At 39.0% G+C, this 26897-nt stretch overlaps 1 protein-coding gene across 1 annotated transcript; it reads left to right on the plus strand.

The window, feature by feature from the left end:
• Positions 1-21413: 21413 nt before the first annotated feature.
• On the plus strand, positions 21414-25169 carry LOC147056077 (homeobox protein DBX1-A-like). Its single transcript, XM_085914887.1, has 4 exons — positions 21414-21815; positions 22394-22501; positions 24157-24362; positions 24684-25169. The coding sequence occupies exons 1-4, from the start codon at positions 21443-21445 to the stop codon at positions 24975-24977; spliced, it is 981 nt and encodes a 326-aa protein (XP_085771013.1). The 5' UTR covers positions 21414-21442; the 3' UTR covers positions 24978-25169.
• Positions 25170-26897: the final 1728 nt, after the last annotated feature.

The following is a 26897-nucleotide window of genomic DNA, read 5'->3' on the forward strand; positions in this document are numbered from 1 at the left end:
GAATGGGGTCATTAAGAGGCTGTGATTTGTAGTGGGGCTGTATTGTGCCGGGGTAGTTGCAGTGAATGGCTGTCACTGAATGACGTCTCAAAGCATTTGAAAAGATAAACACAATTCCAGAGCTCACGGACAAGCGAATGGCTTCAAGTGTTATTACAAAAGATTAATGCAGGGCCTTGGAAATGGAACTAAAGGAGGGTCGTGCACTGAGTGCTGCTGCTGGGAATTCACTGCAGTACTTTCAACAGTTTATACTCTGATATCTAGATTAGGTACTGGTAATGACAACCGAGGACAGAAATTTTAATTAGATTCTTTTCAATTAAACAACATAACTAAAAATTGTATGATTACTGAGCGATGATAAAATGAAGGATGGAAACCATGAAGACAAATTCGGATCAGTGGGGATTCACACCATTTTATTTACGTTCTAATATTAAGTCATTATTACAGAAACCATCAATATGCAAAAATGCAACAACAATAGAAGGTGGAGCAATGCAGAATCAAAAATAGATTTAATAAAATACATGATAATCACCAGAGAGGTGAATTATTACATTACCGTAATTTTCGGACTATTAGTCGCTCCGGAGTATAAGTCGCACCACCCATAAAATGCACAATAACGTGAAAAAAAACATATATAAGTCGCTCCGGAGTATAAGTCGCACTTTTGGGGCAAATGTATTTGTCAAAATCCAACACCAAAAACAGACATGAACCAGCAACAACAGGCTAAACGATACGGTATGCTAACGTGACATACACAAACGAGAGGCTGAGAACGGGCCTAACGTAACATTCAGAGTTATTCAAATGATTATTACATAAATAACACGTTTATCAAACCATCTGTGTCACTCCAAATCATAAAATACATCGATCATCGATCGTGTAAACAATGCGGACTCGTGATTTGCATGTCTAATTATTCCACAGACCCATATAACGATATATAAAGTATGTTTCAAATAACTATCATAAAGCAACAATATTACTAAACCACCTGTCACTCCAAATCATAAAATACATCGATCGTGTAAACAATGCCGCGTACGTGCGCCGTCGGACTCGTGATTTGCATGTCTGGCGTGATGTGTGCTCGCATGCTGTCCATCACATCCTAAATTGCATTGCTGCCCCTACTGTTTTTTTTTTGTTTTTTTTTTACATCACCACACTAAATTCTCTTCACCAGACCTGTGCTTTTTAAAAACTCAAAAAAACAGCGCTTTCCCCTCCCAGTTGTTGCGTCACGGCCAATGGTGAAATTTAAATCACCCTCCTTCAGTTTAGTTTGAAAATAACTATATTTCTTTTTCAGTTGTTTTTGTTTTGTTTTGTTTATTTGTTTCATGAACTTGAATATTGTGCTTTAAAGTGTGAATTGCTTTATTCGTTTTTTCAGTGTATTAAAAATAATATGAGGTGATCAACTGTACTAGTAAGTAATGTGTTAATGATCAAGTAAATCTTTTTGAAACAAAAACACATATGTCGCTCCTGAGTATAGTCCGAAAATTACGGTATTTGCGCAGTTTTGTCAGCTGAACTTAACGTTTTACTCTGACCAACCAATCAGAGGACGGAAAAATGCTGTGGATAATGTGAGGTGAAAAAAACATGGGGATTCTGATTGGTTTCAGAAACAATCCCATTGCTAATAAAGTTGACAGCAGTATTCATTCTGAAGGCTTGATTAGACTCTTACGGCAAACAGAAAGAGATTGAAAATTAAAAATGCTATATCCACACGCATAGAGGAAACAGTGCAGCCAAAACTGAAAAAAAATGGTAAAAAGAAAATGGAACAAATATTACAATTTGAGACAGTGCTTCCGATAGTATTTAATCCAACAGAGAAGGAAGGCCTTGCTTGGCCCCTAACTCCTTCAACTGTACAGTCCACTAAGAGCTGTGCAAAATCTATACGTGACATCAATTTAAAAAAAAACATGTTCAAAATTCCCTTGGGACAAGAAAAGCAGACGAACATCTGCCAACTGTTTGGTGAACATTTGCGACCTTGAACAAACGCTGTCAAGAGCGCAACATTCACTCCCTTTGAAAACACTCACGATTCCTCACCTCTCAGAGGAATATCATCAGATCGTGATAATTTTCCACATCATATGGAAATCTAAATGTAGTTATCATCAGTGTATGTGTGTGTGTGTGTGTGTGTGTGCAAGCGTGAGTACATGCATGTGTGTGTATGTGTGTGCGTGCATGTGTGCGTACATGTGTGTGTGTGTGTGTGTGTGTGTGTGTGTGTGTGTGTGTGTGTGTGTGTGTGTGTGTGTGTGTGTGTGTGTGTGTGTGTGTGTGTGTGTAAGCTCTGGGTGACTTTCCCATTATTGTTGAAGGTCGTTTGATTGACAGCTGGACAGCCCCCTCTGGCTGGCTACTGGAGCCGAGTGACCAGCACAATATGGAGGCCTTTATTCATGCGCACTGGCCAAGACACACACTGCTGCTTCTGGACACCACACTTTAACCCATTTTACACACTTATACAAAGTCTAGGGGACCCCCATGTATAAATGTTCCGGCCACAAAGAACAGTGTAGAATCAGCACCTGGATTCAAAAGTTAGGTCTGGTTAGTGTTGATTCTTGTGAAACACTGAAACAGGAATCAATTTCTTCTCTGGTCAGAGTTCACAAGCTCAATTTAAGTCCAGGTAGCGTAAACTAAGATCCCAGTCAGTGTCAGTGGTTGTCTGCTTTTATATGTACTCTGTGATTGACTCATAACCAGTCCAGCGTGTAGTCTGCTAATCAATACCTGTATGGTAAAGCTTTTCATGCTAGTATACTAAAAATTCACTGCCTCAAATATTAAAAGTATAGGTGTTTAACTTTGAGAATCGGTCTTTGTGGTATCAGAGGGATCAACTGCTGTAAAAATATCAATGCCGCACATCACACCAGGCAGGTGTAATGGCCATTTGAATGAGCATAACTCCAATCACACCATTGCGCTGTCCACAATTATACAGTTATGTACATTATGCAACTGTTAAGTCCAATGTCTACCTTGAATATGAAAAACTGCACATCGGTGTTCTTCATTGAAATCATTTTGAAAACATTCCAACTAAAGCAGTTATAGTCATTTTGATGCAGATTTTGATGCGTCACGTTGTTACTAAAAATCAAACTGCTCATTTAATATCTTCAATATAAACATTTCATATTCTAATCCCACCCATGTATCCCCCCCCCCCCCTTTCTTTAGCGTATAGCAAAGATTGTTAAACAATACTTTAGAATGTTAAAACATGCTTTAGAATAATTTGAGTAAAAATCAGTATACCATACAGAAGCACATGCAGTAAATAAAAGTTATTCGAATAGAAATTCGTCAGGTCTTGTGATCGTGATATATATATACATATATATGTATATATATATTTATGTATATGCATAAATATAAAGTTCATAAATTCACCTTATATATATATTGATATATATATATACATATATATGTATATATATATTTATGTATATGCATAAATATAAAGTTCATAAATTCACCTTTCTACCTTATACCGTCTTTACTTTTGAATGATACGAGAAAAAGTGATTGATCCTAATTGGTCCTTTTGCTTCAGTCACTCCCTCCTTACCTTACAGGCTCATCTTTTCCCGCTTTCATTCCCTCCGCCTTCCTTTCCTTGTCTGCCCAGTTGAATAACCACTAAAGGTAAATTAGATCATAATGACCCTGCGCCCTCTATACAAAACCTGATTTGACACGCAACCCTCTGCCTAATGAGCTGAAAAACGTCTCTGTGTGCGTGTATGTGTGTGTGTGAAATGTCTGTATTTTGCTCCTTTCGTCACAGCTCTGTGTGGTATCTCCTAACACGCAACCACACATGCAAACACGCACATACACCAGTCACCATATGTTGGCATTATGTGGTTAACGTGCTCTCCAAAGACATAGTTAAATGGATTATGCGCTAAACGTCACAATGCGAGCTCCATTTAACTTTTCAATCTACTAAAAGTACACATGAAGGTGGTTTGAATCCCCTTTTTAAAAGTATACAAATGTTCCACAATGTTAGCTAACAGTGTAGAAGTAGGAATGCAGAACCAAAGCAATCAAGTAGTATGCATGGTCATCCTGAACAAATCCAGTTCTCCAAGCGCTCAATCTGATTGGCCATCTTCCCACTTTACCACAATGTCCGTGAACTCTAACTATGAAAAGTGAAGATAAATTAACACAGTTGCAGCTTTATCTTCAAAATCAAAACTGTGTGATCGCTTGGCATATCTGCCACCCATACACAAAGTTTCTTTGGTTCATTTGGTTGTGCAGTTCTTTTATGCATCCTTCAAAATAAAACAATTATTAATACAAGAAATAAAAAACTAATTAAGAAATGCAACTTTCTGTAACACTTATCCTCATTAGGATCACAATGAGCTGAACATATCCCAACTGACTTTGGGCAAGAGGCCGACGCACACTGGGCTTGTCGCCAGTAAAACACAAGTGGAAAAAGGTATATTTTGTCAGATATTTCCTCTAAAATACAAAACAGTGAGTCTAGCTATTTTGATAGGAATTCAATATACTAAAGATGAAATATGCAAATTACGACAAGGTGACTAAAAATTAAAGCAACTGGAAGCTACGTGGTGAGCGCTCAAACATTTTCACCACACCAAATTTGGGCCACTTTTCAAACTGTCCTGACACCCCTGATCTAAACCAAAGTTACGGAACTTAGTTAACGAAAACTAAGGAAATCTGTTATTAAAATTAAATAACGTTTAAAAAATATATATTTATCCTATGTTTATAAAACTAACTAAAATGTAATCTAATTTTAATGAAAACAGTCCTTTGTTTTCATCTTAGTCATTAATATCATACATGAACTTTTAGGGCTCATTTTAAATGTACATAAATACCAAAGAAGGGAGGCCAAACAGTCATTTGACCTTTCCATCTTGCATTCACCAACAAACACTACATACATTAAAAAATATGTAATAAAACTACCACCAATAACTAATAAAAAGAAACTAAAACAGAATTAAGAAATAAAAACTAATTAAAGACTAACAAACTTAGTCTAAAATCAAAAAGGAAATTAATTTGAAAAACAAAAGTCACAATGAAATAAACACTATTATAGTGAAAAATCCCACAACCTATTATAAAAGTGTGTTTCTAAAGTTTTTTTTTTTTTTTTAATAATTCATATTTGAACGAATTAATGCCGCAATGGTTAGCACGTCCGCCTCAAAGTTCAGAGCTTGCGGATTTGATTCCAGCTCCGGCTATCCCTGTGTGAAGTTTGCATGTTCTCCCTGTGCCTTATAATACATTTTCAAGTGTAGTATTTTTTGATGCTGTACTAATTTTTATGGGCGACATGGTGAAGCACTGGTTGGCACGTCCGCCTCGCAGTTTAGAGGTTGCGGCTTCGATTCCACTTCCGGACCTCCCTGTGTGGAGTTTGTATGTTCTTCCAGTGCCAGCGTGGGTTTTCTCCGGGTACTCCGGTTTACTCACACATCCCAAAAACATGCATGGTCTGCTGATTGAGCACTCCAAATTTCCCGTAGTTGTGAGCGCGAATGCAAATGTTCAGGGTGTCCGCTACCTACTGCCCGTCGGGAGCTGGGATAGGCTCCAGCACACCTGCAACCCCAATGGGGAAAAGCGGTACAATGGATGGATGGATGGATGGATGGATGGATGGATGGATGGATGGATGGATGGATGGATGGATGGATGGATGGATGGATGGATGGATGGATGGATGGAGTTTCAAGTCAAAGGTCAAATGTTTATGTGTCCATATAAAGGAGACCATTGGGGTCTTAAACACTGTGGTCTCTAGACTTGACCTTTGACCGCCAAACTTTCTTATGTGTGTCTCAGTCAGATTAAAATTCGCTTCTCTTCTGCTTCACTGTCTTTCCTATCTTTTCATTTCATCCACAAACTCTCAAAATGAACTCCTCTATCTTTCCCCTGTTAATCTGCGTGTGTGCGTGCGCGTGTGTTTGTGTGTGGTGGTCTGAGCGTGTGAATGATAGACTAACCCCATTCTGAATTATAGACTCCTAGGGGTCACCCAGTAACCCCATGGGCCAATTGTTACTGCCCCACTTGCAGCCTCTCTAAGCTGCACTTGACATCACTTTGCTTTGGTGTGTGTGCGCGTGTGTGTGTGTGTGTGTATGTGTGTGTGTGTGTGTGTGTGTGTGTGTGTGTGTGTGTGTGTGTGTGTGTGTGTGTGTGTGTGTGTGTGTGTGTGTGTGTGTGTGTGTGTATGCCTGCGTGCTCGTGTGTGTGTGCTTTCTAGCGCGTACATGCGTGCAGTCGTGTGCGTTTCCTCTCAGGTAGATAAAACCCCTTGTATGCCTCAGTGCCTCTTTTGTAGAGCCTCTGACTAAACCGAATGCTCACTCCCACAAATTTCACTGAAATTTCTTGCTCATTCATCACATGTGGTTTTATAAGCCATCCAGGAGTCAGCTCTTCAAGTAGAGGATTTTTACAAGTCCCAAAGGCGAGAATAAACACTCATGGTGAAATATTCAAACATTATTATCCTCCCAAAAATCCATCTTATGCCAAGCAGTGGTGGAAAAGGAGATCCTTACAAGTAGGCAGAAGAGTTTTATTTTGAAAAAATACCAGATCTACCTCGAATGCCGACGCACGACTTCCTGTCTGGCTCGTCTAATTTCTTCAGCCTCGTGGAAATCTGCATGCATTATCGGCAAAAAATATAAACTTGGGTTTTAAATTCGTTACGCAGTCAGTGTGAACTGAGCGTCTCTAATGTGCAGGATATTTACTAATGCGAACAAAGATGCTCGCTTCTTTTCTAGTAGGGGGAGCCAAAAAATGCTATAAATATATCTCATGATATATCTGAGTCACTACTACATTGATCTCGAGCTTTGCACGTTTTCAGCTATTTTCGTCAAACGCAAGATATACGGAACTGAACAGAACAGATTCAGAAACAAATCTCTGAACTTACTTGGAAAAAAAATGTAATAATAGAAGCTGTTGATTGCTTTTTAATGAGCGGATGATATAATAATTACATTAATAATGTGATTATTTGTACTTGCTTGTAACTTGTAGCACTTCTCTGATTCCGCAGCAATTTTCCTTCTTCAAAAACCTCTCATGGCCTTTAACCTAAAGCTAATTAGACTTTTCATTCGTCTTGAATGACTTAATTGATAAACGATCAACCGTAATGGCTTCATCTATAAACATCCTCTCATTTGCTTTCAGTGCCTACTCCTATCCACTACACTCTCATCCCTCTTCCATTGTAGCCCCAACAAGTTTTCCAAGACATTAAGCTGTGCACTCACAGAAAGAAAGAAGAGAGTTGCTTAGAATTCCTCTGGTGATTTTAATTAAAGTCCAAGACTAAACACCTCTTTCTCTGCCGCTCATTCTTTTGGTCTTGCTCCACTACTGCCACCCAAACTTTTTTTTCTGTGATCACCTCTTATCCCTACATCCGCTCAACAGAGTGGCATAAAGAATGCCCAAAACCGGCCTTCAGAGAGTCCTTGTGGCCTGACAGCTCCTAAAATAAGAGCCTTTAGCGTGAAGCGTGATTGAGAGAGTGAGAGAAAGAGAGAGAGAGAGAGAGAGAGAGGGAGAGAGAGAGGGAGATCGAGAGAGAGGGAGAGAGAAAGAGAGAGAGAGAGAGAACATTCTAATTAAAACATCTTCCTTAATGTCGTATTTATATTTGACCCAAACACTGAAAAATTGTACGAGCTGAATGAATAATGTAAGACTTCAAAGTTAAGTTGGAATAGTAGTACTTGAAGAGTTAGAGTTATTTAATTATATAAGTGTTATATGTAAGTGTTAGTTACATAAGATCTGTATAATGCCCGGATGCCTTGTTTGACATGGCTTTCATGGTTTGCAATTGATAAGATCCAAGTAGAATGAAATGGGCAAATCACACTCTTTTTGATGGGGATACTATAATTTTGCTACTGGTTTGGTTGGTTGGTAGGTTGGTAGGTTGGTTGGTTGGTTGGTTGGTTGGTTGGTTGGTTGGTTGGTTGGTTGGTTGGTTGGTTGGTTGGTTGGTTGGTTGGTTGGTTGGTTGGTTGGTTGGTTGGTTGGAATTAGAGATTTTGTGACAAATCTATGGTAAAGAATTACTTGATGACTAAAATAGTTGTTGATTAAGTTCATAATCGATTAATTAGGACAGCTCTGGTTGGTTGATCAGTCAGTTGGTTGGTTGGTTTTTACTTTGCTTTTTTGTTTGTGGGTGACGGACCAACTTCTAATAAAATGTGGACTGAAAAGTCCAAAAATTATTGGTAAAAAAGAGAGAGAGAGAGAGAGAGAGAGAGAGAGAGAGAGAGAGAGAGAGAGAGAGAGAGAGAGAGAGAGAGAGAGAGAGAGAGAGAGAGCGCAAAAGAACTAAACAAATGAAACAGGCATTTTATGGCACTGTAACTTTCCAAAAATGTTAAGTTTGGGCACATCTAAGACCAAAGCAAAGAACATTTTCCCAGAGGCTTTGTGGCTTGTTGTTAAATTGGTTTCAACAGAACCAATCATTTTGATAAATGTGTGTAAATGCCATATTTTTGAGAAACCCCTCAAATTTAAGTTCCAGTTCTTGCCATCAATAGAATATTACTGATTTCTTTGTGTATCTATTGTGTTGGTGTATAAAAGGCAAAATACAGTGAAACAAAAGATAAGATTGCATGATGGCCAACTCTTCAAAATCAAAGTCAAAAAAGTCAAAGTCTGCTTTATTGTCAATTTCTTCACGTTAAGACACACAAAGAGATCGAAATTACGTTTCCCACCCAAAATAGTCCTTTCTGTAAGGGATTAAGCTGGAGTTTGAACAAAACGCTCACGCTCGGTCAGTCTTTGACTTAATATGCAGACGACTACATACTCACGCACGTATGGTTGGCCCTCGTTGGTTGCACCTTTTACGAGCTGAAAAGCAACAATTATCTTGACACAAAGAGATGTGGACGCACCACAGAAAAGGAGTAAAAGAGAGCCGGGCTTTCTTTGAGAAGAAACGAGAAGGAGAAATTATCTTGAGCATCAGCATTTATCGGACATATGGTCAAGTGGAGCAGACTATGAAGACTTGAGGACAATTCATGAGCTCCACTCAATTTAGAATGATGGGGTAGCCCCCACACACACACACACGCGCGCACACACGCACACGCACACACACACACACACACACACACACACTCACACACACACACGCACACATCTTGACTCTTTTACATCCTTGAGTTAAATGCACAGAGAACCAGAGCTACAATATATTCTTTTGGAAGACATTTGGAAGCAATTTGAATAAAAAGTGAAAAAATATTAGAGGGGAAAAAAATCCATATCACTTGAGTCCTGTTGATTGTTTACAAAAGATGCTATAAAAAGATTTTTTGTGATTGCAAAAAAAAAATGAGACCAGGATAAATCATTTGAAAACTCTTCCCATGATTAATGTGACCTATAACCCAAATAAAATCTCTGAGATGCGGAGGACGGGTGTTTAGAATTAACCAATCAAACTCATGTTAGAAACACTGAAAGCAATTTAGAGTTCAATCTCCTTGAAAAATGTAAGACAGCTAATGGCATCAAATCACCAGGTAGTTACAAAATAATGTTTTTTGGTAAGACACACAAGTGTAAAATATAAATGTCCACTTAAATTCTATTTAATCATTGGTCAATATTTTAATCTTTAACTTTAGTTGCTTTTTGTTTTAAAATGTCCTTTTTATGATAGGTGCTATACTTACTTTTTTTAAATATCTACACTACTCATTGGACTGTTGAGGTTGGATCTACTTCATGTAATGAACTAAATGAGATTTCATGAAACAGTCTGCCTTTTTCAATTGTATTAACCATGGAAAATAACAGAAGTAGAAGGGTGATAACAACAGGATAAGTCAACATACACTATCACTTAAAGCAAGGGTTTTCAACTGGTTTTGTCCAAGGGACCACCTATAACCAAGAAGCAACCCGTGGAATGTGGAATTTTGGGGAATTTTGCACCGAAAAAGGCTAAACCTATACAGGCTATTTATTTGCATCTGCTATATGTCTATTTCAGGAATCTCAGCTATATTTGACATAATTTGGATGGGTCAATGAAAGCAAAATTAGCTGGAAAAATAAATCAAGTCTAACTAATAAATCCATTTTATTTTCAAAAATGTTAAAATGATTTTCCATTTCTAATTTCCACCTGCAATACCGCCACGGACCACGAGAGGGCTGCGGACCACCGTTTGACAAAGTAACTGAAATTGAAGGCCGAGTCTACTCAAAAATTTTCTTTCAAACAATGACAATATCCTGATTAATATTGCGTTTGTGTAATTGGCTCACCAGTTTTCTGAAACTGAGCCGCAACTGTGATGTTGTTTTCAGTCAACAGGAATTAGCAAAATGGCCGCCCCTGAAATGGATAAAGTCAGGTGGATTTTGCTGCTTAATTAATATTCCACAAACGCAATATTAATCTGCATGTTGTGTAAATAAAGTAGGCTTTTCCTGCATTGTATGCTTGACAGCAGTTCTTCATTTTTTTGTGCTAACACTGACTACAATTTATATAACTGTTTATAATTCCTTCTACTTTGACTAAGGCCTCAGTTCCAGGTCAAGCAAAATACCACCAACACACGGTGTTGTCACACCATGCTGAACTGTATGCAGATATGGTGCTACATTTTCTCTGGTGTAGTCACTTTGAATTGTGGCAGGTATGTGCAATGTGATTGGTTAATTCAAGACAAAGAGGAGCCACATGTGCACACCTTTTTTTGCGTTGCTAAGTGATCATTTACTGTGTGTGTAAAAAAAAAAACATTGTGTGCTGATAATGTGCATAGTAAATTGATATAAATGAGTTAGTTGATTTCTCTGCTTTCCTTCCCTTTCTTTTCTCTTTTACGCTCTTCCTTCCTTTCTTTCCCTCTGTCCCGTTCCCGTGTCGCTGGGTCTGAAAGGCCTAGCCATGTATAACAGATATGGTCGATTGTGAGTGGATCAGAGCAGATCATTGATGTGAATGGCTTCAGTGAAACCTCTCTTTCAGCTCGGAGTCAAAGCTTTCAAAGGAGCCCTGATATGGAAGAAATGAGGATATCCTTCCTAGCTGTTCCTTTCTTCTACAGGGTGTCAGTCAATGTGCGTTTGTGTGCATGTGCAGGATGTTTGGTGCGGGCTGCTGACTTTGGTGCTTGTGAAATGATTTGACAAAGCTGAAGTAGGAAGTCAAATGAATGGAGTCATGCTAGGCACCATGACCACACTGGCGTAATGCGTTGTATGTTGCGCGTGTGCGCGTGTGTGTGTGTGTGTTGTTTCATATTGTTCTCCTAGTTTTCTTTTTTGGTGCGCATCCTTACTAGCACCTTCTTTTTACATTTACCACTGATGGCCTTTTCTGCCATTAAATTGAAAATATTTTTCTCGACTGGATATGGATGCCTCAATAATCAATTGCGGTTTTTGCAAATAATGGTTCTACGAAAGGAAAACTAAAGGTCACTTGTTTGGTATTGAAAGTACCATTTTTGGTTGTGTTGGCATTACATAGGCAAAGCTGCTGGTGGTGTGTGTAATGGGGGGGGGGGGGCGGTCATCAATTGAATTGGATGTTTTGTTTTACCCTTTCTGTCAATGTTCTCTCACCTTGGCCCTAGCTCGGGATGCTTGCCTGCAGTATTTAATAGAACCTTTATTTGTTTTCATCCATAATATTTAAATTGTTCTTTTCATAACAAATTATGATTCTAACTGGCATACAGGATCTGATTTAAGTTTTAAGGACTGAATCCAGATAGAAATCTGGTACAGTTTTGAAATGCTCCTACGTGACACTAACAGCTTTCAAATTGTATTCTAGCCACAAAAAAGCAGACAAAGACTCAATTACTGTTAGCATTAGCTCTTTCTGTTGGCTTCAGTCTTAAAGTGGAAGTCAACCCCAATATATTTCTGTGCCCCTCACTAGTCTAAACACGGCATTCTGATTAATGTTGTGTTTGTCGAATCGGCTCACAAGTTTAACAAAATGACCGGACACAAAAGTCCCTCTAGTTGCATGGGGGTTAAATTATAACAATCCAGAAATACCAAAAGGACAGAAATGGCTCATACAGGCTGCACAGAACATATTTTTGCAAAGAATATTTGGGGGTTGACTTCCCCTTTAACAAAGGAAAGCTAGGTCAGGGGAGGTCGCAGGCAGATTACTTTGCACAGTCAGTCGCAGCCATTCTGATGAACTCAACAGTTTTTGTTTTTCTTAAGGAGTAAAATTCAGATTAGTAGCTTTTTCAAAAGAAAAAACCCATATTGGGCTTGAACTCGGGTACTCACCTTTGAGCCCTCCTCCAGTCATGATTTACTGAAAAACTGCACGTGTTGAGCACGTGAATGTTAACAGAAGCTAAACTACACTGTGTTGATTTTAGAAGCATAACCTATCCATTCATCCCAATAAATACCGTACCTTCTTTTGGAAACTCTCAAAAATTCAGGGATACATTTTTTTAATCTACAAAATCTAGTTGAAAACTATCAATGTCCATTTTTGCCTGTCTATTTTCAGATGTGATTTAAAGCACAAAGCAGTTTTTATTCTAGACTTCAGTATGAACTATTTCTTATTCGTAGTTGTACCATACTTCAGTGTGACACTTGACAACATTCATTTCGTTGAAAATTCCATATTCTTTCAAACTTAATCAATGGGTGATATCTACTTTATAATCAACAGGTACAGAAACCCTGTAGAAATAGGATTTGTACTTATCCCTTGGATAAAAAGCTGTGCCAAAGCCAAGATGATGATCATAATAAGAGCATCGGGCCCCTGACTGGGGTTAGATCCGACTGGATTAGCTGTTTCCTGCCTTGACACAATAGGGTCCACTAGGAAACCAGATCAAACCACACACACTCATATACATGTGTAGACTCTGCATATATAACGTGTGCCTGCATGGATTTGTGTGTGCACTTGCTGGGAGCAAAGAAGCAGGCTAAAGGGCCGAAAGGCAACAAAGATCAAGAAGAGAAGAGCAGCAGGAAGCTGACTAGTCACTCTATCCCAGCCATCTCTCCTTGCGAAAACAGACGGTGGGATGAAGGGAGAAAGTTGAAGTTTAAAATCAAAGGCTAAACCGCGGATTAGCCTCGGGTGGAGAGAGGGTGGGGTGTCGCTGAAGGGAGGTTCGGGTTAAAAGAGATTCGTAGGGGCGCAGCGACTTTCACTGAAAGCAATATTCGAATGTCTGTCTGTGCGTCGGAAAACTGGGTCACCGTGCGGAACTCGAAAGTGCATTTCTTTCACCGATTGCAGTTTCAACGCGTCACAGAGCTGAAATTTATGAAGGACTTGTGAAAATACAAACATATTACAAGAATGTCGTAAAATTGAGGGGGTCGTAAGCAGCACAATTCCTGACTTGAACACAAATAAGGAACTGCTATGTCATTCCCGGCATACTGTGCATACTGTGTGAGTGAAAAGAACACCGTAAATTAAATGCTTAAAGTGACACGCAAACTCCATGCGGGAAGGCCAAAGCTGAGATTCCAAACTCAAATCTCAGAAATGTCTACAGGTCAGCGAAAGGATTTGTGATAAATTTCATCAACACTATGACGAGTTGATTTTTTTTACTTTTTAAGAGTGTTAAGGCCAGGAATTTTCTTTTATTCCGTGGCTGGTCTTCAGCGAAAGATAGCCTCACATTGCTCCAAACTGTTTCTTGCTAGACATTATGATTATAATTGAACTCCTTTTTTTTCAATCTAAGGCACCTCCGACAGCTCTTGGCTTTGGCCTGGGCATCCACTTTTTGGTTTCCATATGATGTATTTTATGTGCCCTCTTTGCATCCATTGCAGCCTGGTGATCCTGAAAGGGGGATCCTTCCATCTGTGGTCCCTTCTCAAGGTTTCTCATTTTTCCCCTTGTAGGGGTTTTTTGAGTTTTTCCTTGCCCTTTTGGGAGCCTAAGATCAGGGGATGCTTTGAGAATTATTGTCAATTGATTGTCTATGTGAAGCCCTTTGAGACTGCTTGTGATTTAGGGCTATACAAATAAACTTGACTTGACTTGACTTGACTTTTTTGCGTTTCATTTTGCGACTCAATCTGGAGATTTTTTTTCCTCCTCATCATTTTCATTTGTTTTCTATAAATGATGGTTCAGATAATTCCTATGTATATTCTGAATCGCTAATATGTTACATGCTTCAATAATGATAATATAATAATATAATATATATATAATATATATAATAATATATATATATAGTATAATAATATACCAATGACACATAAATATCAACGGATCACACACAGAAACATTCTTGCGGGTCTTTCTCACGTGAGCAGTTTTTGTGTAACAGAACCTCTGATGATGAATATCGTTGTATTTGTTTCATTTGGTATCGTACGTTCCAACGAAACCTTTTGAGTCTGAGCAATTACTTGCTTGAAATGCCATCACAACAATGATGTGAATTAGTCAATACACAGCAGCATGCATGAGTGTATTGCAAGAAAATCTCTCTGTGTGCTGATCCGTGTGAGAAAGCGTGTTGCCCAGCATATGCATATATAAGCCTGCTATACACTTTCAGTTACAACACTGTTCCTGTTCTCCCTCTCTCTCAAACACACACACACACACAGGGACACTGAAAAGGCAGAGTCCCTTCTCCCTGTTATGCAAATAACGTCAGCTCTTAAAATGTTTTGAGTGAGAATTAAATGTGAATTAAATGAGGCTTGGCTCTTTTCTCTCCATTCTGTCTGAATAAGGCAAAGCTCCGTCACCATGGGAGATCCCCACGCTGTTGCCATGCCTGTTATAGGATTGACAAGACAAGAAGTGACATAAATACCGTAGCCAGTGTTCAATCCAATTATGTGGCGTGGACCGCTTCAATACCTGGTAGTCATGCAGAGTTGCGCTGGCGTCCTTGTATTCAGCCTAAGAAATGAGACTGCGTTTTTCATTCAGCGTCCAAGCCTCTTGCTAACCTTTCTGTCGCTTCACCTCAGCTAGCTTGGAGTCTCTGCCCTCAACTCTGAGCTCAACAGCCTTCTAAAGGCCTTTTGGGACTGGACAATTTGCATCCCCTGGCTCACTCAAACTCCAAAAATGAAAGAAAGTCCCCTCTAAAGTAACCAACATTGTCATCAAAATGAATAGCTACTGAAATAATGATGTATACAGAGTAAAGAAAAGCAAATAAAGGGGAAGAAGAATAGAAACGTCTATGTCGAGGAATCCAGAGTTACACGAAATATGTAGACTTAATAAAAGCGATAAGAGTTTTTGTACTGGTATTTAGGGAATTATTTTTCAGTAATTCAGTTTGAATAGTACGCTATTTTCTGTACAATTATGATTTATCTGGCTTATAACTAAAAAAAAATAATAATAATTCACCATCTCAAGAAACTTTAGTATTAGATAAGAAACCATCAGTGTTGGAAGAGAAATTTGGGTAGGAAACGTCATTCTCAAGTGATCCTACGTGTCTACTGAGTCTGCATTCTGTGTACACAAGTGTCATATTTGATTTTTATTGAACAGAAAGCATTTTAATAACTTTGTTTAATTTTAATAACTTTTCCAATTACTTTTTACTGTTAGAATGCAGATTTATATTACAGTACTTACTATTTACACAATGCACTTTGGAGCTTCTACAATTAATACTTATATTGAATTTGATCGTTTCACCATTTTGTCTGAGAAAAATATTCTTTTGTCCATCATCCATTTTTAATCCAAATGTGTCTTGTACCTTGTCTGCAAGATGTCACATGACCTCTGCATGTCTGATTTTTATGCCACTCTAACCTCGTTTTGCCACTTGGCATTCTAATGTACCAAGGGCTTTTACTTTGATGCGACAGCACGCCTGACAAGTGAAAGTCGCCTAAACTTTACAACTGATTGAACCACATCTAAGTATTGGTAGGACACAAAGTGGAGATGTGTGTTTCATTCATAAATACGACAACATTTGTGCATCAAACACTGTAGAAATGTATTCATTGAACATATTAGTAGTATTATCATCTTAGTTATATTTTTTCCAATTAGACTTTGGTACAGCTATGGACAAGGGCATAAACGGCAGAGTTAGAAGCTAGTCTCTGAGGGCCCGCTTCACAGATTTATAATCTCCCTGGTCAGTTTGCTCTTCCTTATAAACTTATTTTGTGCACTTCAACCTCCTGCATGGACTCCGCAAATCAATTTATTCTTGTGCCATGTCAAGGACTGCGCCTCTAATGCACCCATTTTAGAAGGAATGCAGGGAGGAAGAAAGCAGTCACTGCAGTTTTCCAAAAGCAAGAAGGCAACGTTAGTGAAAGACCTAAAGCAACAAGTTGTTGCAAAAAGTGTGTCACTCTCCCCGCCCCGTTTAAAAACCTAAACATAAACTAAACTTGACAACCAAATCGGTGCCCCTCCTTCTGCTTGTGCAGCGACTGGCTTGTGTTTGAACCCCAGGGCCCATTTTAACCACAGACGTTTACAAGCTCCCTTCTAAACAACCTGCCAGGTTCTTTAAGACCATCACTAAAAGGCCGTAGAACATTATGAGACTCCAATGAGATTAAAGCAGAAAGGCCTTTGAATTGAAGAACGGCTGCTCTTATAACGGCAGCGATTGTGGAAAAGTGATGTGATGCTCTTAGCTCCCATGACCAATCTGCAACTAATGAGCATGCTATGTGTCACAAGTACCCCAATGATGGGGACACAGAGGCATGCTACTTCTCATATTTGTCTGTAACACAGTCTAATTGCTTTGGTGCACTTTCACTTTTGTTGCACGCTTGAATTCAGGCTAGGGACGTTCTCACACTCTGACACCGATGAAAATTCATGGGGTTGGCGAATGAGCATTTCACAGCGCAAAGTTTGAGGCATCCAGCGAATGAATTATTGAAGCAGTGACTATAAAAGGCAATTGCTTGCCTAGTTTCTCTGTGAATGAGCCCAGAAAAATGAAAGAAAAAAAAAAAAGTTTCATCAATGACTAGTAGTGCCTCTTGTTGAGGACATCCAGGTGATTTAAAGGCAATATATTTTTCATGCTTTTGCATGTCGTTGTTCAGTTAATGGTCATGTTTGCCAGTTCTGATAAAAATGCTGTTCGGGTGCCACTCGCACAGATTTTGTACTTAGTAAATATCTACTTAGGATTAAGGAAGAAGTCTTGATTCAATTAATTAGCATCAGCCAGCTAATTCTAGTTAACACATTATAAAACACCACTGTCAGAGGATATTGCTTTGGTTGCGGATAATAGAGCCGGACAGAACGTTGCGCTACAGACTTGGAATAAAAATTGTCCATAATTTCCAAAAACAATAGACTCATCAGACCACAGCACACTTTTCCACTTTCTTTCATTTTTCACCCCCAAAGAATTTGGCGGCATATGTAACTTTTGATAGAGTGCTTTGCTTTGCATGGTAGAATTTTAACTTGCATTTATGGATGTAGCAACAAACTGTGTTGAAAGACAATATAAAAAATTGGCAATATTATTCACACAATGATGCTTTTTTTTTTTTAATGCAGTGCCACCTGAAGAATTGAAGGCCATGAACATTCGTTGTGGAATTCTTTGCCACTTACCAGGGTTGTGATGTTTGGGAATTTTTCATTTTCATTTTGTTTTGACTATTTTTTTTAAATTCAATTCACAGCTTTTTATAAAATGTTACAATGTTGTCGTCTGTTTTTATTCACATTATACACACCATCCCAATTAGCAGCACAGTGGCTAATTTATTACCACGTCATTGTATTCTGTTTGTGTATAATTTGTCTCATAGAATCATTTGTAACTGTTTGAAACTGACATGACACATCCATGTTTGGTTCCTAATCCAACCCTTTCAACTATTCTGGGAAACTGTACCATGCTCGAATGCGGTACACAAATAAAGAATCCAAACTTCTGGGGCTCTATTTTCCTGTCCAGTGCAAGTCAGGTGCAACAAACACTAAATACGTTTTTGTCATTTCACAGTCCCATGCAATGCTGCATTTTAAAAATTATGTTTTGCGAAGTTGTGGGTGTGAACACAGTCGTTTTTCGTCACCAATCAAAGAGATCCCTGCTTATTTCCTAAAATGACATTCAAGTGTTGTGCTAGTAGCCCTTGACCTGGCGGAAGAAGACACTGATTGGCTTGGGTTCAGAGCAGGCCAAAGCCCGCAAAGTATTGGGTGGATGACAAAGTTGGCTTGAAAGTGGACAGTTCCGCCAAGTTCTTCAATAACTCATGGGTGAAACTTGGGATTTGATAAAAATTCATATCCGTAAAGATAAAATTGTAAATCTTTTTCCATTTTATTTGTACAATCACAATGTCTGACAAAGGCATTGTATTTGGTTATCTTTTTCAGTGTACATTACACGAAGAGAACAGGTGCGCTCTGTCTCGCTCTGTCTCGCTCTCGCACTCTAAGCAGCTTTGTTCACCGCCTTGTCTCTCTCACCCACTACACGGCGAGGTGATGTTTAATGGAAAGTTAATATGGTTTTAATGCTTGTCGCTGCTCTTCGACACCCAGGGCCCCACTAATCCACTCTGTTCCACACCGCCTGGAAACAGATGCTCGGGGAGAGTGAGAGAGAGTGCGTGAGAGAGAGAGAGAGAGAGAGAGAGAGAGAGAGAGAGAGAGAGAGAGAGAGAGAGAGAGAGAGAGAGAGAGAGAGGGACAGACAGACAGACAGACAGACAGACAGACAGACAGACAGACAGACAGACAGACAGACAGACATGCCAAGAGAAAACACGACTTTGAAGTATTTCGAGATGAAGAAGTTAAAAGTACGCAATGCCATTTGTGTTTTGGTAGAAAACCCCAATCAGTATTTTGCAAATGACTAGTTATCCATAAATGCATAATAGTCAATGATAAATAATAATACCGTATTAATCAATTATATATTGCATTTTATTGCATGCCATTTTCTCTTACCCACCCACATTGTTTTGCTGTGCAGTCATGACAAGCTAGTTTATTAATAGGTTATGTCTCATTCACAGACATTACTATATAGATAAGATACATTAGATTTTTTGATGTTTGACATATAATCAACTTTGACATACATAATTGGAATACACAGAATGTTTTCTCATCAGTTTGACAAACCTTAAGTTGTGTGGTGTACTAATTAGCCTTCAAGTTACCCTGCCCATTTGTTCATTAAGCCCAATCAAGAGTTAATGCATTGGCATGAGTATTAAACAACAATTACATCCCCTACAGACACAACCTCACTTGTGTGACCTTCTTTGCATGTGTTATCAAGTGAGGCAGTTATAGGGGAGGGTTGATGTTGGAGGACTTCTCCAGGCAAAGAGCTTTAAAATGAATCTTGACTGGTGTTTAATTCACTAACAGCTGTTACGTTTGTTAAGAATCTCTTTGCAGGCTGTTCTGTTTTTCGACCCAGGAGGAGAAATTAGTTCTGCTGATGTCCACTTTTCCTCCCAGAGAACCATCTGCTCTACTTCAATACAAAAGAGGGATTTTGTGAAGGAATAAAATGCTTTGAACATAATAATTTCTGGTTCTTTCTCTTTGAAAGAAGTTTTGGTTAAAGTGTCGCATTTCCCAGCAGGTCAGGTGCTCAGCGAATCAGCTGCACATTTAATGATTGCCTCCTTTAGTTGAAGAGTGGATCCTTTCATCATAATGGCCACATAATGACTCATGTGCAGAACTTATACTACAATTTTTTTTGTTAATGTCCAAAATGTATACAGTAATATCCCTATGTCAAGGTTATTGTATATCACATAGTGTAACGATGCTATTCATCTTATCATCGGGTTTTGTTGCTTCTATTTATTTTTCTATGAGCTACTCCCATAATAAATTATCTTTCTTATGTACTTTAATTATGGTATTCAAAATATGTTTTAAATCTACTCCGTTTCATAATGCACATGATCACTGTTTGTTAGTTGTGTTTCTTGCTACGATTGTGCCTCAAATTTGAATATGAACCAAACAATTCATTTTAAACTATGAAGATTTTCTTTTTGTATGATTTAAAGAAATAATACCAGTAAAATTAACATCTCTCGAATCAAGTGAAATGATATACAGTGCAATTTAACACAATACAACTTTATTTATACAGCATATTTCACAATAAATAAATAAATAAATAAATAAATAAATAAATAAATAAAGCCATTGAAGCTCAACAGCAACTGTGGGATTGGAAATGACCTACAATATTGCTTGAGCTATTGGTGAAGACATATGTACACATTTTAAAAATGCATGTTCATTACGGTTACACCAGTAATATCTAAACCAAATTATTCACTCAAGCTAATCATACATGTTTAGTGAACATAAGTTACTGCGTAGTTCAAAAACCATGAATTAAAATAAACCTAATATCAACAATTGTATTCCAGAAATAACACGGTGGATGTTTTCGTCATTTGGATGTAAAGATAAGCGCTAATTAATTTTGTGGGGGCATGAAGATTAAACATCAGTCAAAATCACTAAATAAGAATTTGCACTGATTGAGATTTCCTGTTTGTTAAATGATGAAGTTTATAAGGATGATCGACGGAGTGAAATAACATTAGTCACGCATCTTGTCACGTGCCCCCTGGGACTCATGGCTCTTGTCCCACATGAGGTCTTTGAAAAAGCCCTTTTGTCCACCTATCACCACCTCTTTCAACTCAAACATGTTGATAATAACATACTCATGAAAAATGATATTTAAATCGACTTGATCTATCTATGTGACTCATTGCAGAATTGATATAATCGCTGCACGCGTGCAAATTCTAGTTGTCTTGAGTCAAACTGTAACTTATGTTTCTTCTCGTATCCTTCCCTCTTCACCAATTTCAACAAGACATCAATGAGTGAAACATTTTGTTTAATCGCAAAAGTTTAATAACTCTCTAACTAAAACCTTTTTAGGCACACTCTGAGGCAGAGAAATAAATTGTGAGATATAACTCAGCAGAAAAGACATCATCAAGATAATTATATTTCAATTTCTAGAATGACCCATATTATACACAACTCCCCCGTCCCCCGCGCTAACTCCAAAAGTTTGAATGAGATAGGCGAAAAAACAAAACAAAAAAAACTTGCTCGTCTCAAGTCCAATCAGGCCAGTAGCAGAGACGCGTTGACCAATCCCCGGTAATGGATCTTCTCGGAGGCTCGTCCACTCAGATGACGGACTGGGCGGTGAACTTGCCAGCCAAAGTCGCTTCTATAAAAGTTGCTACCAATCACCACCCAAGAACAAACTTTTTTGCCTGCAGGGCCCCAGCCATGATGTTTCCGTGCAGCGCCTTGCCACATCCTCTCTACTCGGACCTGCTGCGTCCCCCGGCCACTCTGACCTGCCATCTTCCCCGGTCACCGCCCTCAGGCTACAGGGTGGAAGATCTCCTCCGAATCAGCCAACCGGCGTACAGCTACATCCAGCGGACATTCTCGGTTGCAAACCCTGGGGAAGTCCTCTCGCTAAGCCCAGAGCAGGGCGTCTCGCACCGGGCGTTGGGACCGAGCACTACCCGCTCAGTGTTTCAGTGCTCCGGGCAGCCGAACCACAGCGGCGGTGGCGCCACACAGTCCGCATGTCCGGCCTCGAATTGTCTTAAATTCGGCGTCAGTGCCATACTGGCACCATCAACCAGGAGTGGTAAGAAACTGGTTATATTGGTGGAAATTAGATCGTGCTTGGATTACTATACAGTGCAGCATTTTTTTTTTTTAGTACAGTATGTTTAAAAGCTATTTTAGCATTAATACAAATATGTGTATTCATACAATTATATATTTATTATATCAAACTAATTCGACTTCTGGACCATGTGACATTCGAGTAAAAATACGTAATTCCATTTCATTAAGATCTATGGACAGGTCACAGGTCCTACCAATAATATCAATTAATACTGTTTCATGATCACTTATATTCTTTATACTACTGCTGGGTCAAATCCATCTGCCACATTACCTACAAAAACTATGGAGCATCTTCAAATGAGTTTTGACAGAGGTTTACTTTTTATATAATTGTATCAACAAACACATATGTATATATATATATATTTTTTTTTTTTTAGGAATAATGATAACAATTGAATTTGGAGTATAGTGTAATTACAGGTATATGATGAGTAGTGTATTTATGTTGCGTCACAATCAATACCGACCCTCAGAGGGAAACAAATGTGACAGCATAACTGTAACACCCCTTTAATTTTTTTTTTCCAGGTTGTTCTTCTCCTCCAGTCCACAGTTTGCAGACAAAATCTTTCCCGCTACCATTCTTGGATGCAAGTCTTCTTTCATCTCCTTTCATCAGAGCTTCATATTTCACAGGTGGGACTTCTATCAGCTCTAGAAATTCATACAAGCAGTCAAGAATCAAATTTTAGATACACATATTTCTATTAAAATTGCTCTAACAGTATCTGTCAAATTGAGTATGATCATCTTTATGAACTTGGAATTGATTCACGTATGCAGGTTACTTAGTAAAATGAAACTATAGGAACGTTTCGGACAATAAATTGCATATCTAATTCTCTTTGAATTTTTGAAGTTACACCTCATAGTTTAAGAAGCTTAAAAAAAAAAAGTCATGCATTTAAAATGCTGCCAATTCCGAGATTTCATTTTCAACACATTGTCAGCCTTTTAGCATGGGAATATCACGGACAGCACAAAATCATCTCCGCCAATTTGAAGACCTATTTACGAGACAATCTAACTGCTGACATTAGCACCAGTTGTTGTTATCTACAAATTAGTCTAGTTTGTCACGCTCGATATATATAAGTGCCGTTTGTCATGGTTTAAATGTGAGGCGGGTATCTTCCCAGCTCGGGAACTCAGTGTCTCGTTTTCCCACCAAGCTCTTCTGCCTCCTCACAAAACTCCCTGTACCGTGACCAATAGGAGCCACGACACCCACCCACACACACATACACTTTGTAGATTTTATTTTATAGCTACAGTACGTGTCACACTAATAATTCTATGCTGTGTGTACAGACAATTAAGCATCTCTGTGCATATCCTCACTCACTTCACCTCAAAATCAAATGACCAAAAAAATACTGGATGACTTTGTAGGGACATGAAGCTTTTGACATCTGCATTAGGTCATGAAGGCAAGTACATAACTGGCAACATCTCAAAGAGCCCAGCAGCTCAAGCCTTTTAACAGTAGCACATTATACTGACCTGCCCTTTAATGGGCCTGTAATATACTGGCATGTCGACAGCCTTCTCCACGCAATTCTTTGAAACACAATCAGCTTTCTCTATGCGTTTGCAGCCTATACAATCCTTCTTCATGCTTCATTAGAGGTAGTGTGAGCTGAGCTTTGGAGAGCCGGTCTCATTAGCATTGGCTCTGTTTGCGCCACTTGACAAATTGGACTTTTAAACATCACATTTCAGGGAGGACAATTCTATTTGAGGCAGAGTCAAGACGATGAAAGTCCTACTGACAGCAAGAGCGCTACTCTACCATTCGCAACAGAAAATGTTCAGTCTGTAAAGTAATTTGATGGAAATGATCACATTCTCTTTTACTTGAGTTCTAAGAGCAGTAGCAAAATAAATGGTTGTATTCACTAAGTACAGCCAGCCACTGTGCTTAAATGCTATTTAAGTCATGATTTCATTCAAATGTTTGGATCAGAAACATTTGAAGTGTACGTTTAAAAACAACCATTTCATAAGGATAAAGAAAATTGCATTACCGTACCTGAAAGTTAAGTACAAAAGCACAGCAGTGGATTTAAAAAGAAAAGGTTTGAACTGACAACTACAAGCTTCATTTCAATGTGTTTTATTGTAATTCATGTTTTTTTTAAATTGGGTGATTCTTCGGCCCACCCACCACTAGTGGGACTCATACCACACCAGGAACAACAGCTCTCAAGTCAACGATATCATAACTGTATATAAATGTATTATGAATGTGTTTACCTTCTGTTTTACCACAAAACATTTTGTCGCTTCAGCTTCCTCCTCCTCTGTGGTCCCTGTCCCAGGAACCTTTTCATGGCCTCTGGTCCCCAGAGGGAAGCCAAGAAGGGGCATGCTGCGACGAGCCGTCTTTTCAGACCTTCAGAGAAAGGCCCTGGAAAGAACTTTCCAGAAGCAAAAGTATATCAGCAAGCCAGACAGGAAGAAGTTGGCTAGTAAACTGGGACTCAAAGACTCACAGGTACTTTGTGCATTTGGTTGACATGAATATTTCTTCTGTGGGAAATATACACATGCTTGAACTTCTTTACACGCAGATTTACATTTTAGTCACTGCAATAACAAAACAAAAAAACTGTAAGTGTAAATTGTTGAACACAGCAACCATAGAGGTTATTTTCCTCAACACAAACCAGAGACAACAAAAGTAAACAGCCTAACCCAATGGGTTGGCATTCAGTAGTTAATGGTCAAAGGTCATCCATTTTTCACCCAACCGACCAGCTGCTGTTTTATGCATCTCGTACAATAAGACAAACAGGATCTTTGTTTGTTCTCATAGGTAAAGATCTGGTTTCAGAACCGGAGAATGAAATGGAGGAACTCAAAAGAAAGAGAGCTGCTGTCGACAGGAGGTTGCCGTCAGCAGACCCTGCCCACCAAAACTAACCCCAACCCAGACCTCACTGATGTGGGCAGCGCCTACTGCCACGATGGGCTTGAGAGGACTGCAGCTAGCAGCCAAGGACAGAGCCAGGAGTCACATCTTCCCCATCCTCTTCATCATCATCATCACTACCACCAGCATCGCTCCTCTCCGTCAGAGTCAGAAAGTGAAGAAATCACTGTTTCATAAGAAAATGATCGAAAAAGACTCATTCTTTGCACGACAGTTGCCTTACAGTGTCAGTTAGGAGCAAAATCACAAGAACGGTGGTGTTGTGAATTGACTGTATTCTATCAGCATCTAATCTCTATTTCTGTACAGTTTTTGATTTGACTTTTTATATTTTGTTCAATATATTGTGTACACACTGTAAAAAATATATGGAGCCAATTTAGATTGTCTATCTGTAGGATAGCCTATTTTTTTTTAACTCTGAGAGATACAATTGATTCAGCGGACTATATTTGTTTCCTTTATTTTTGTAAATAAATCTTGAAAAAGTCAGAACCGTTTGTCATAAATTACAAACAATTTTTGTCAGCACAGGAAAATTTCCAGTAATTTCCCAATTGCTCATCAATCGGGCAAAAACATGGTTTCAAACTGAGGTTTACAGATGCCTTGACGTTACACATCTATATTGCAGGCATCTACGGACATGCCGTCAACTGCCATGTTGGAGGTCGACGCATTGTTTTGTTCTGATGCTTACTGGAGTGTTTCTATGGCCAAAATTTGATAGACAACATATACAATGTTTAACGTCTGTCATTGAATGAAGGACTATTCATTTATTTTCTAAACCGCTTATCCACATAATGGGTGGCATGGTGGGACACATGTCCGCCTCACAGTTCAGAGGGAGCGGGTTCGATTCCACCTTTGGCCCTTCCTGTGTGGAGTTTGCATGTTCTCCCTGTGCCAGTGTGGGTTTTCTCCAGACGCTCTGGTTGCCTTCCACATCCCAAACACATGCATGGTAGGTTGATTGAGCACTCCAAAATTCCTCATAGGTGTGACTGCAAATGGTTGTTCGTCTCTGTGTGCCCTACAATTGGGTGGCAACCGGTTCAGGGTGTCCCCCGCCTACTGCCCGATGACTGCTGGGGTAGGCATAGGCTCCAGCATGCCCGTGATCCCCGTGGGAACAAGAGGTACGGAAAATGAATGGATGGATGAATGGATGGATGGATGGATGGATGGATGGATGGATGGATGGATGGATGGATGGATGGATGGATGGATGGATGGATGGATGGATGGATGGATGGATGGATGGATGGATGGATGGATGGACGGATGGATGGACGGATGGATTATCCACACAATGGTTGCAGGCGTGCCAGTGCCTATCCCAGCAGTCTTCATCCAGTAGGCTGGTACACCCTGAACCATTTCGTATAAAATATAAAATACATACTACATTCAAAATAATAGCCATTTCATATATAAATATGAAGATGCCACTTTTATTTTTACACACAATTGATAGGAGGTGTTAAAAATGAATGGATGAAAGTTCATGCCTTTTTACTTGAATTGATCAATGGTTTGCTGACCGACGAAAGAAAAGCTCAATATATCTAATAATTTTGCTGAAGAAAGAATGAACCAACAACCATCAAACTAATAATGAGATGAGTGATGACAGGAGAAAGTCGGTACCTGATGCAAACTGCGCATAACTGTGGATTAAAGAAAACAAATACCGGAGAGGGTCAAGAGTAAAGAGGGTGACAGCATCGGGAGACAGTAATTAGTCACTAACTGCTTAGTGACCTCTAGTGGCCTGAGGAAACCACTACCTGTGAATCATGAGCATGTTGTTATATCATGTCCGTCTATCTATTTTAAATATATACAGTGGAGCAAAAAAAGTATTTAGTCAGCCACCAATTGTTTAAGTTCTCCCACTTACAAGATGAGAGATGCCTGTAATTTTCATCATAGGTACACTTCAACTATGAGAGACAAAAGGAATGAAAAAAAAATCCAGAAAATCAGTCTGATTTTTTAGGAATTTGCAAATTGCTGACTGAATACTTTTTTGCCCCACTGTATGTACATATATAGCCTCCCCACAGCAAGCCTTGACCGAGCAGTTTTTCA

Source organism: Syngnathus leptorhynchus, chromosome 6, assembly GCF_054491065.1.
Source record: "Syngnathus leptorhynchus isolate UIUO chromosome 6, UIUO_Slep, whole genome shotgun sequence".
In the NCBI taxonomy this organism is placed as follows: Eukaryota; Metazoa; Chordata; class Actinopteri; order Syngnathiformes; family Syngnathidae; genus Syngnathus; species Syngnathus leptorhynchus.

Coding starts and splice junctions, on each gene's coding strand:
- LOC147056077 (XM_085914887.1), top strand. CDS start 21,443: ATGATGTTTCCGTGCAGCGCCTTGCCACATCCTCTCTACTCGGACCTG. Junction 21,816..22,393: donor GGCACCATCAACCAGGAGTG/GTAAGAAACTGG, acceptor TTTTTTTTCCAG/GTTGTTCTTCTCCTCCAGTC. Junction 22,502..24,156: donor CAGAGCTTCATATTTCACAG/GTGGGACTTCTA, acceptor TTGTCGCTTCAG/CTTCCTCCTCCTCTGTGGTC.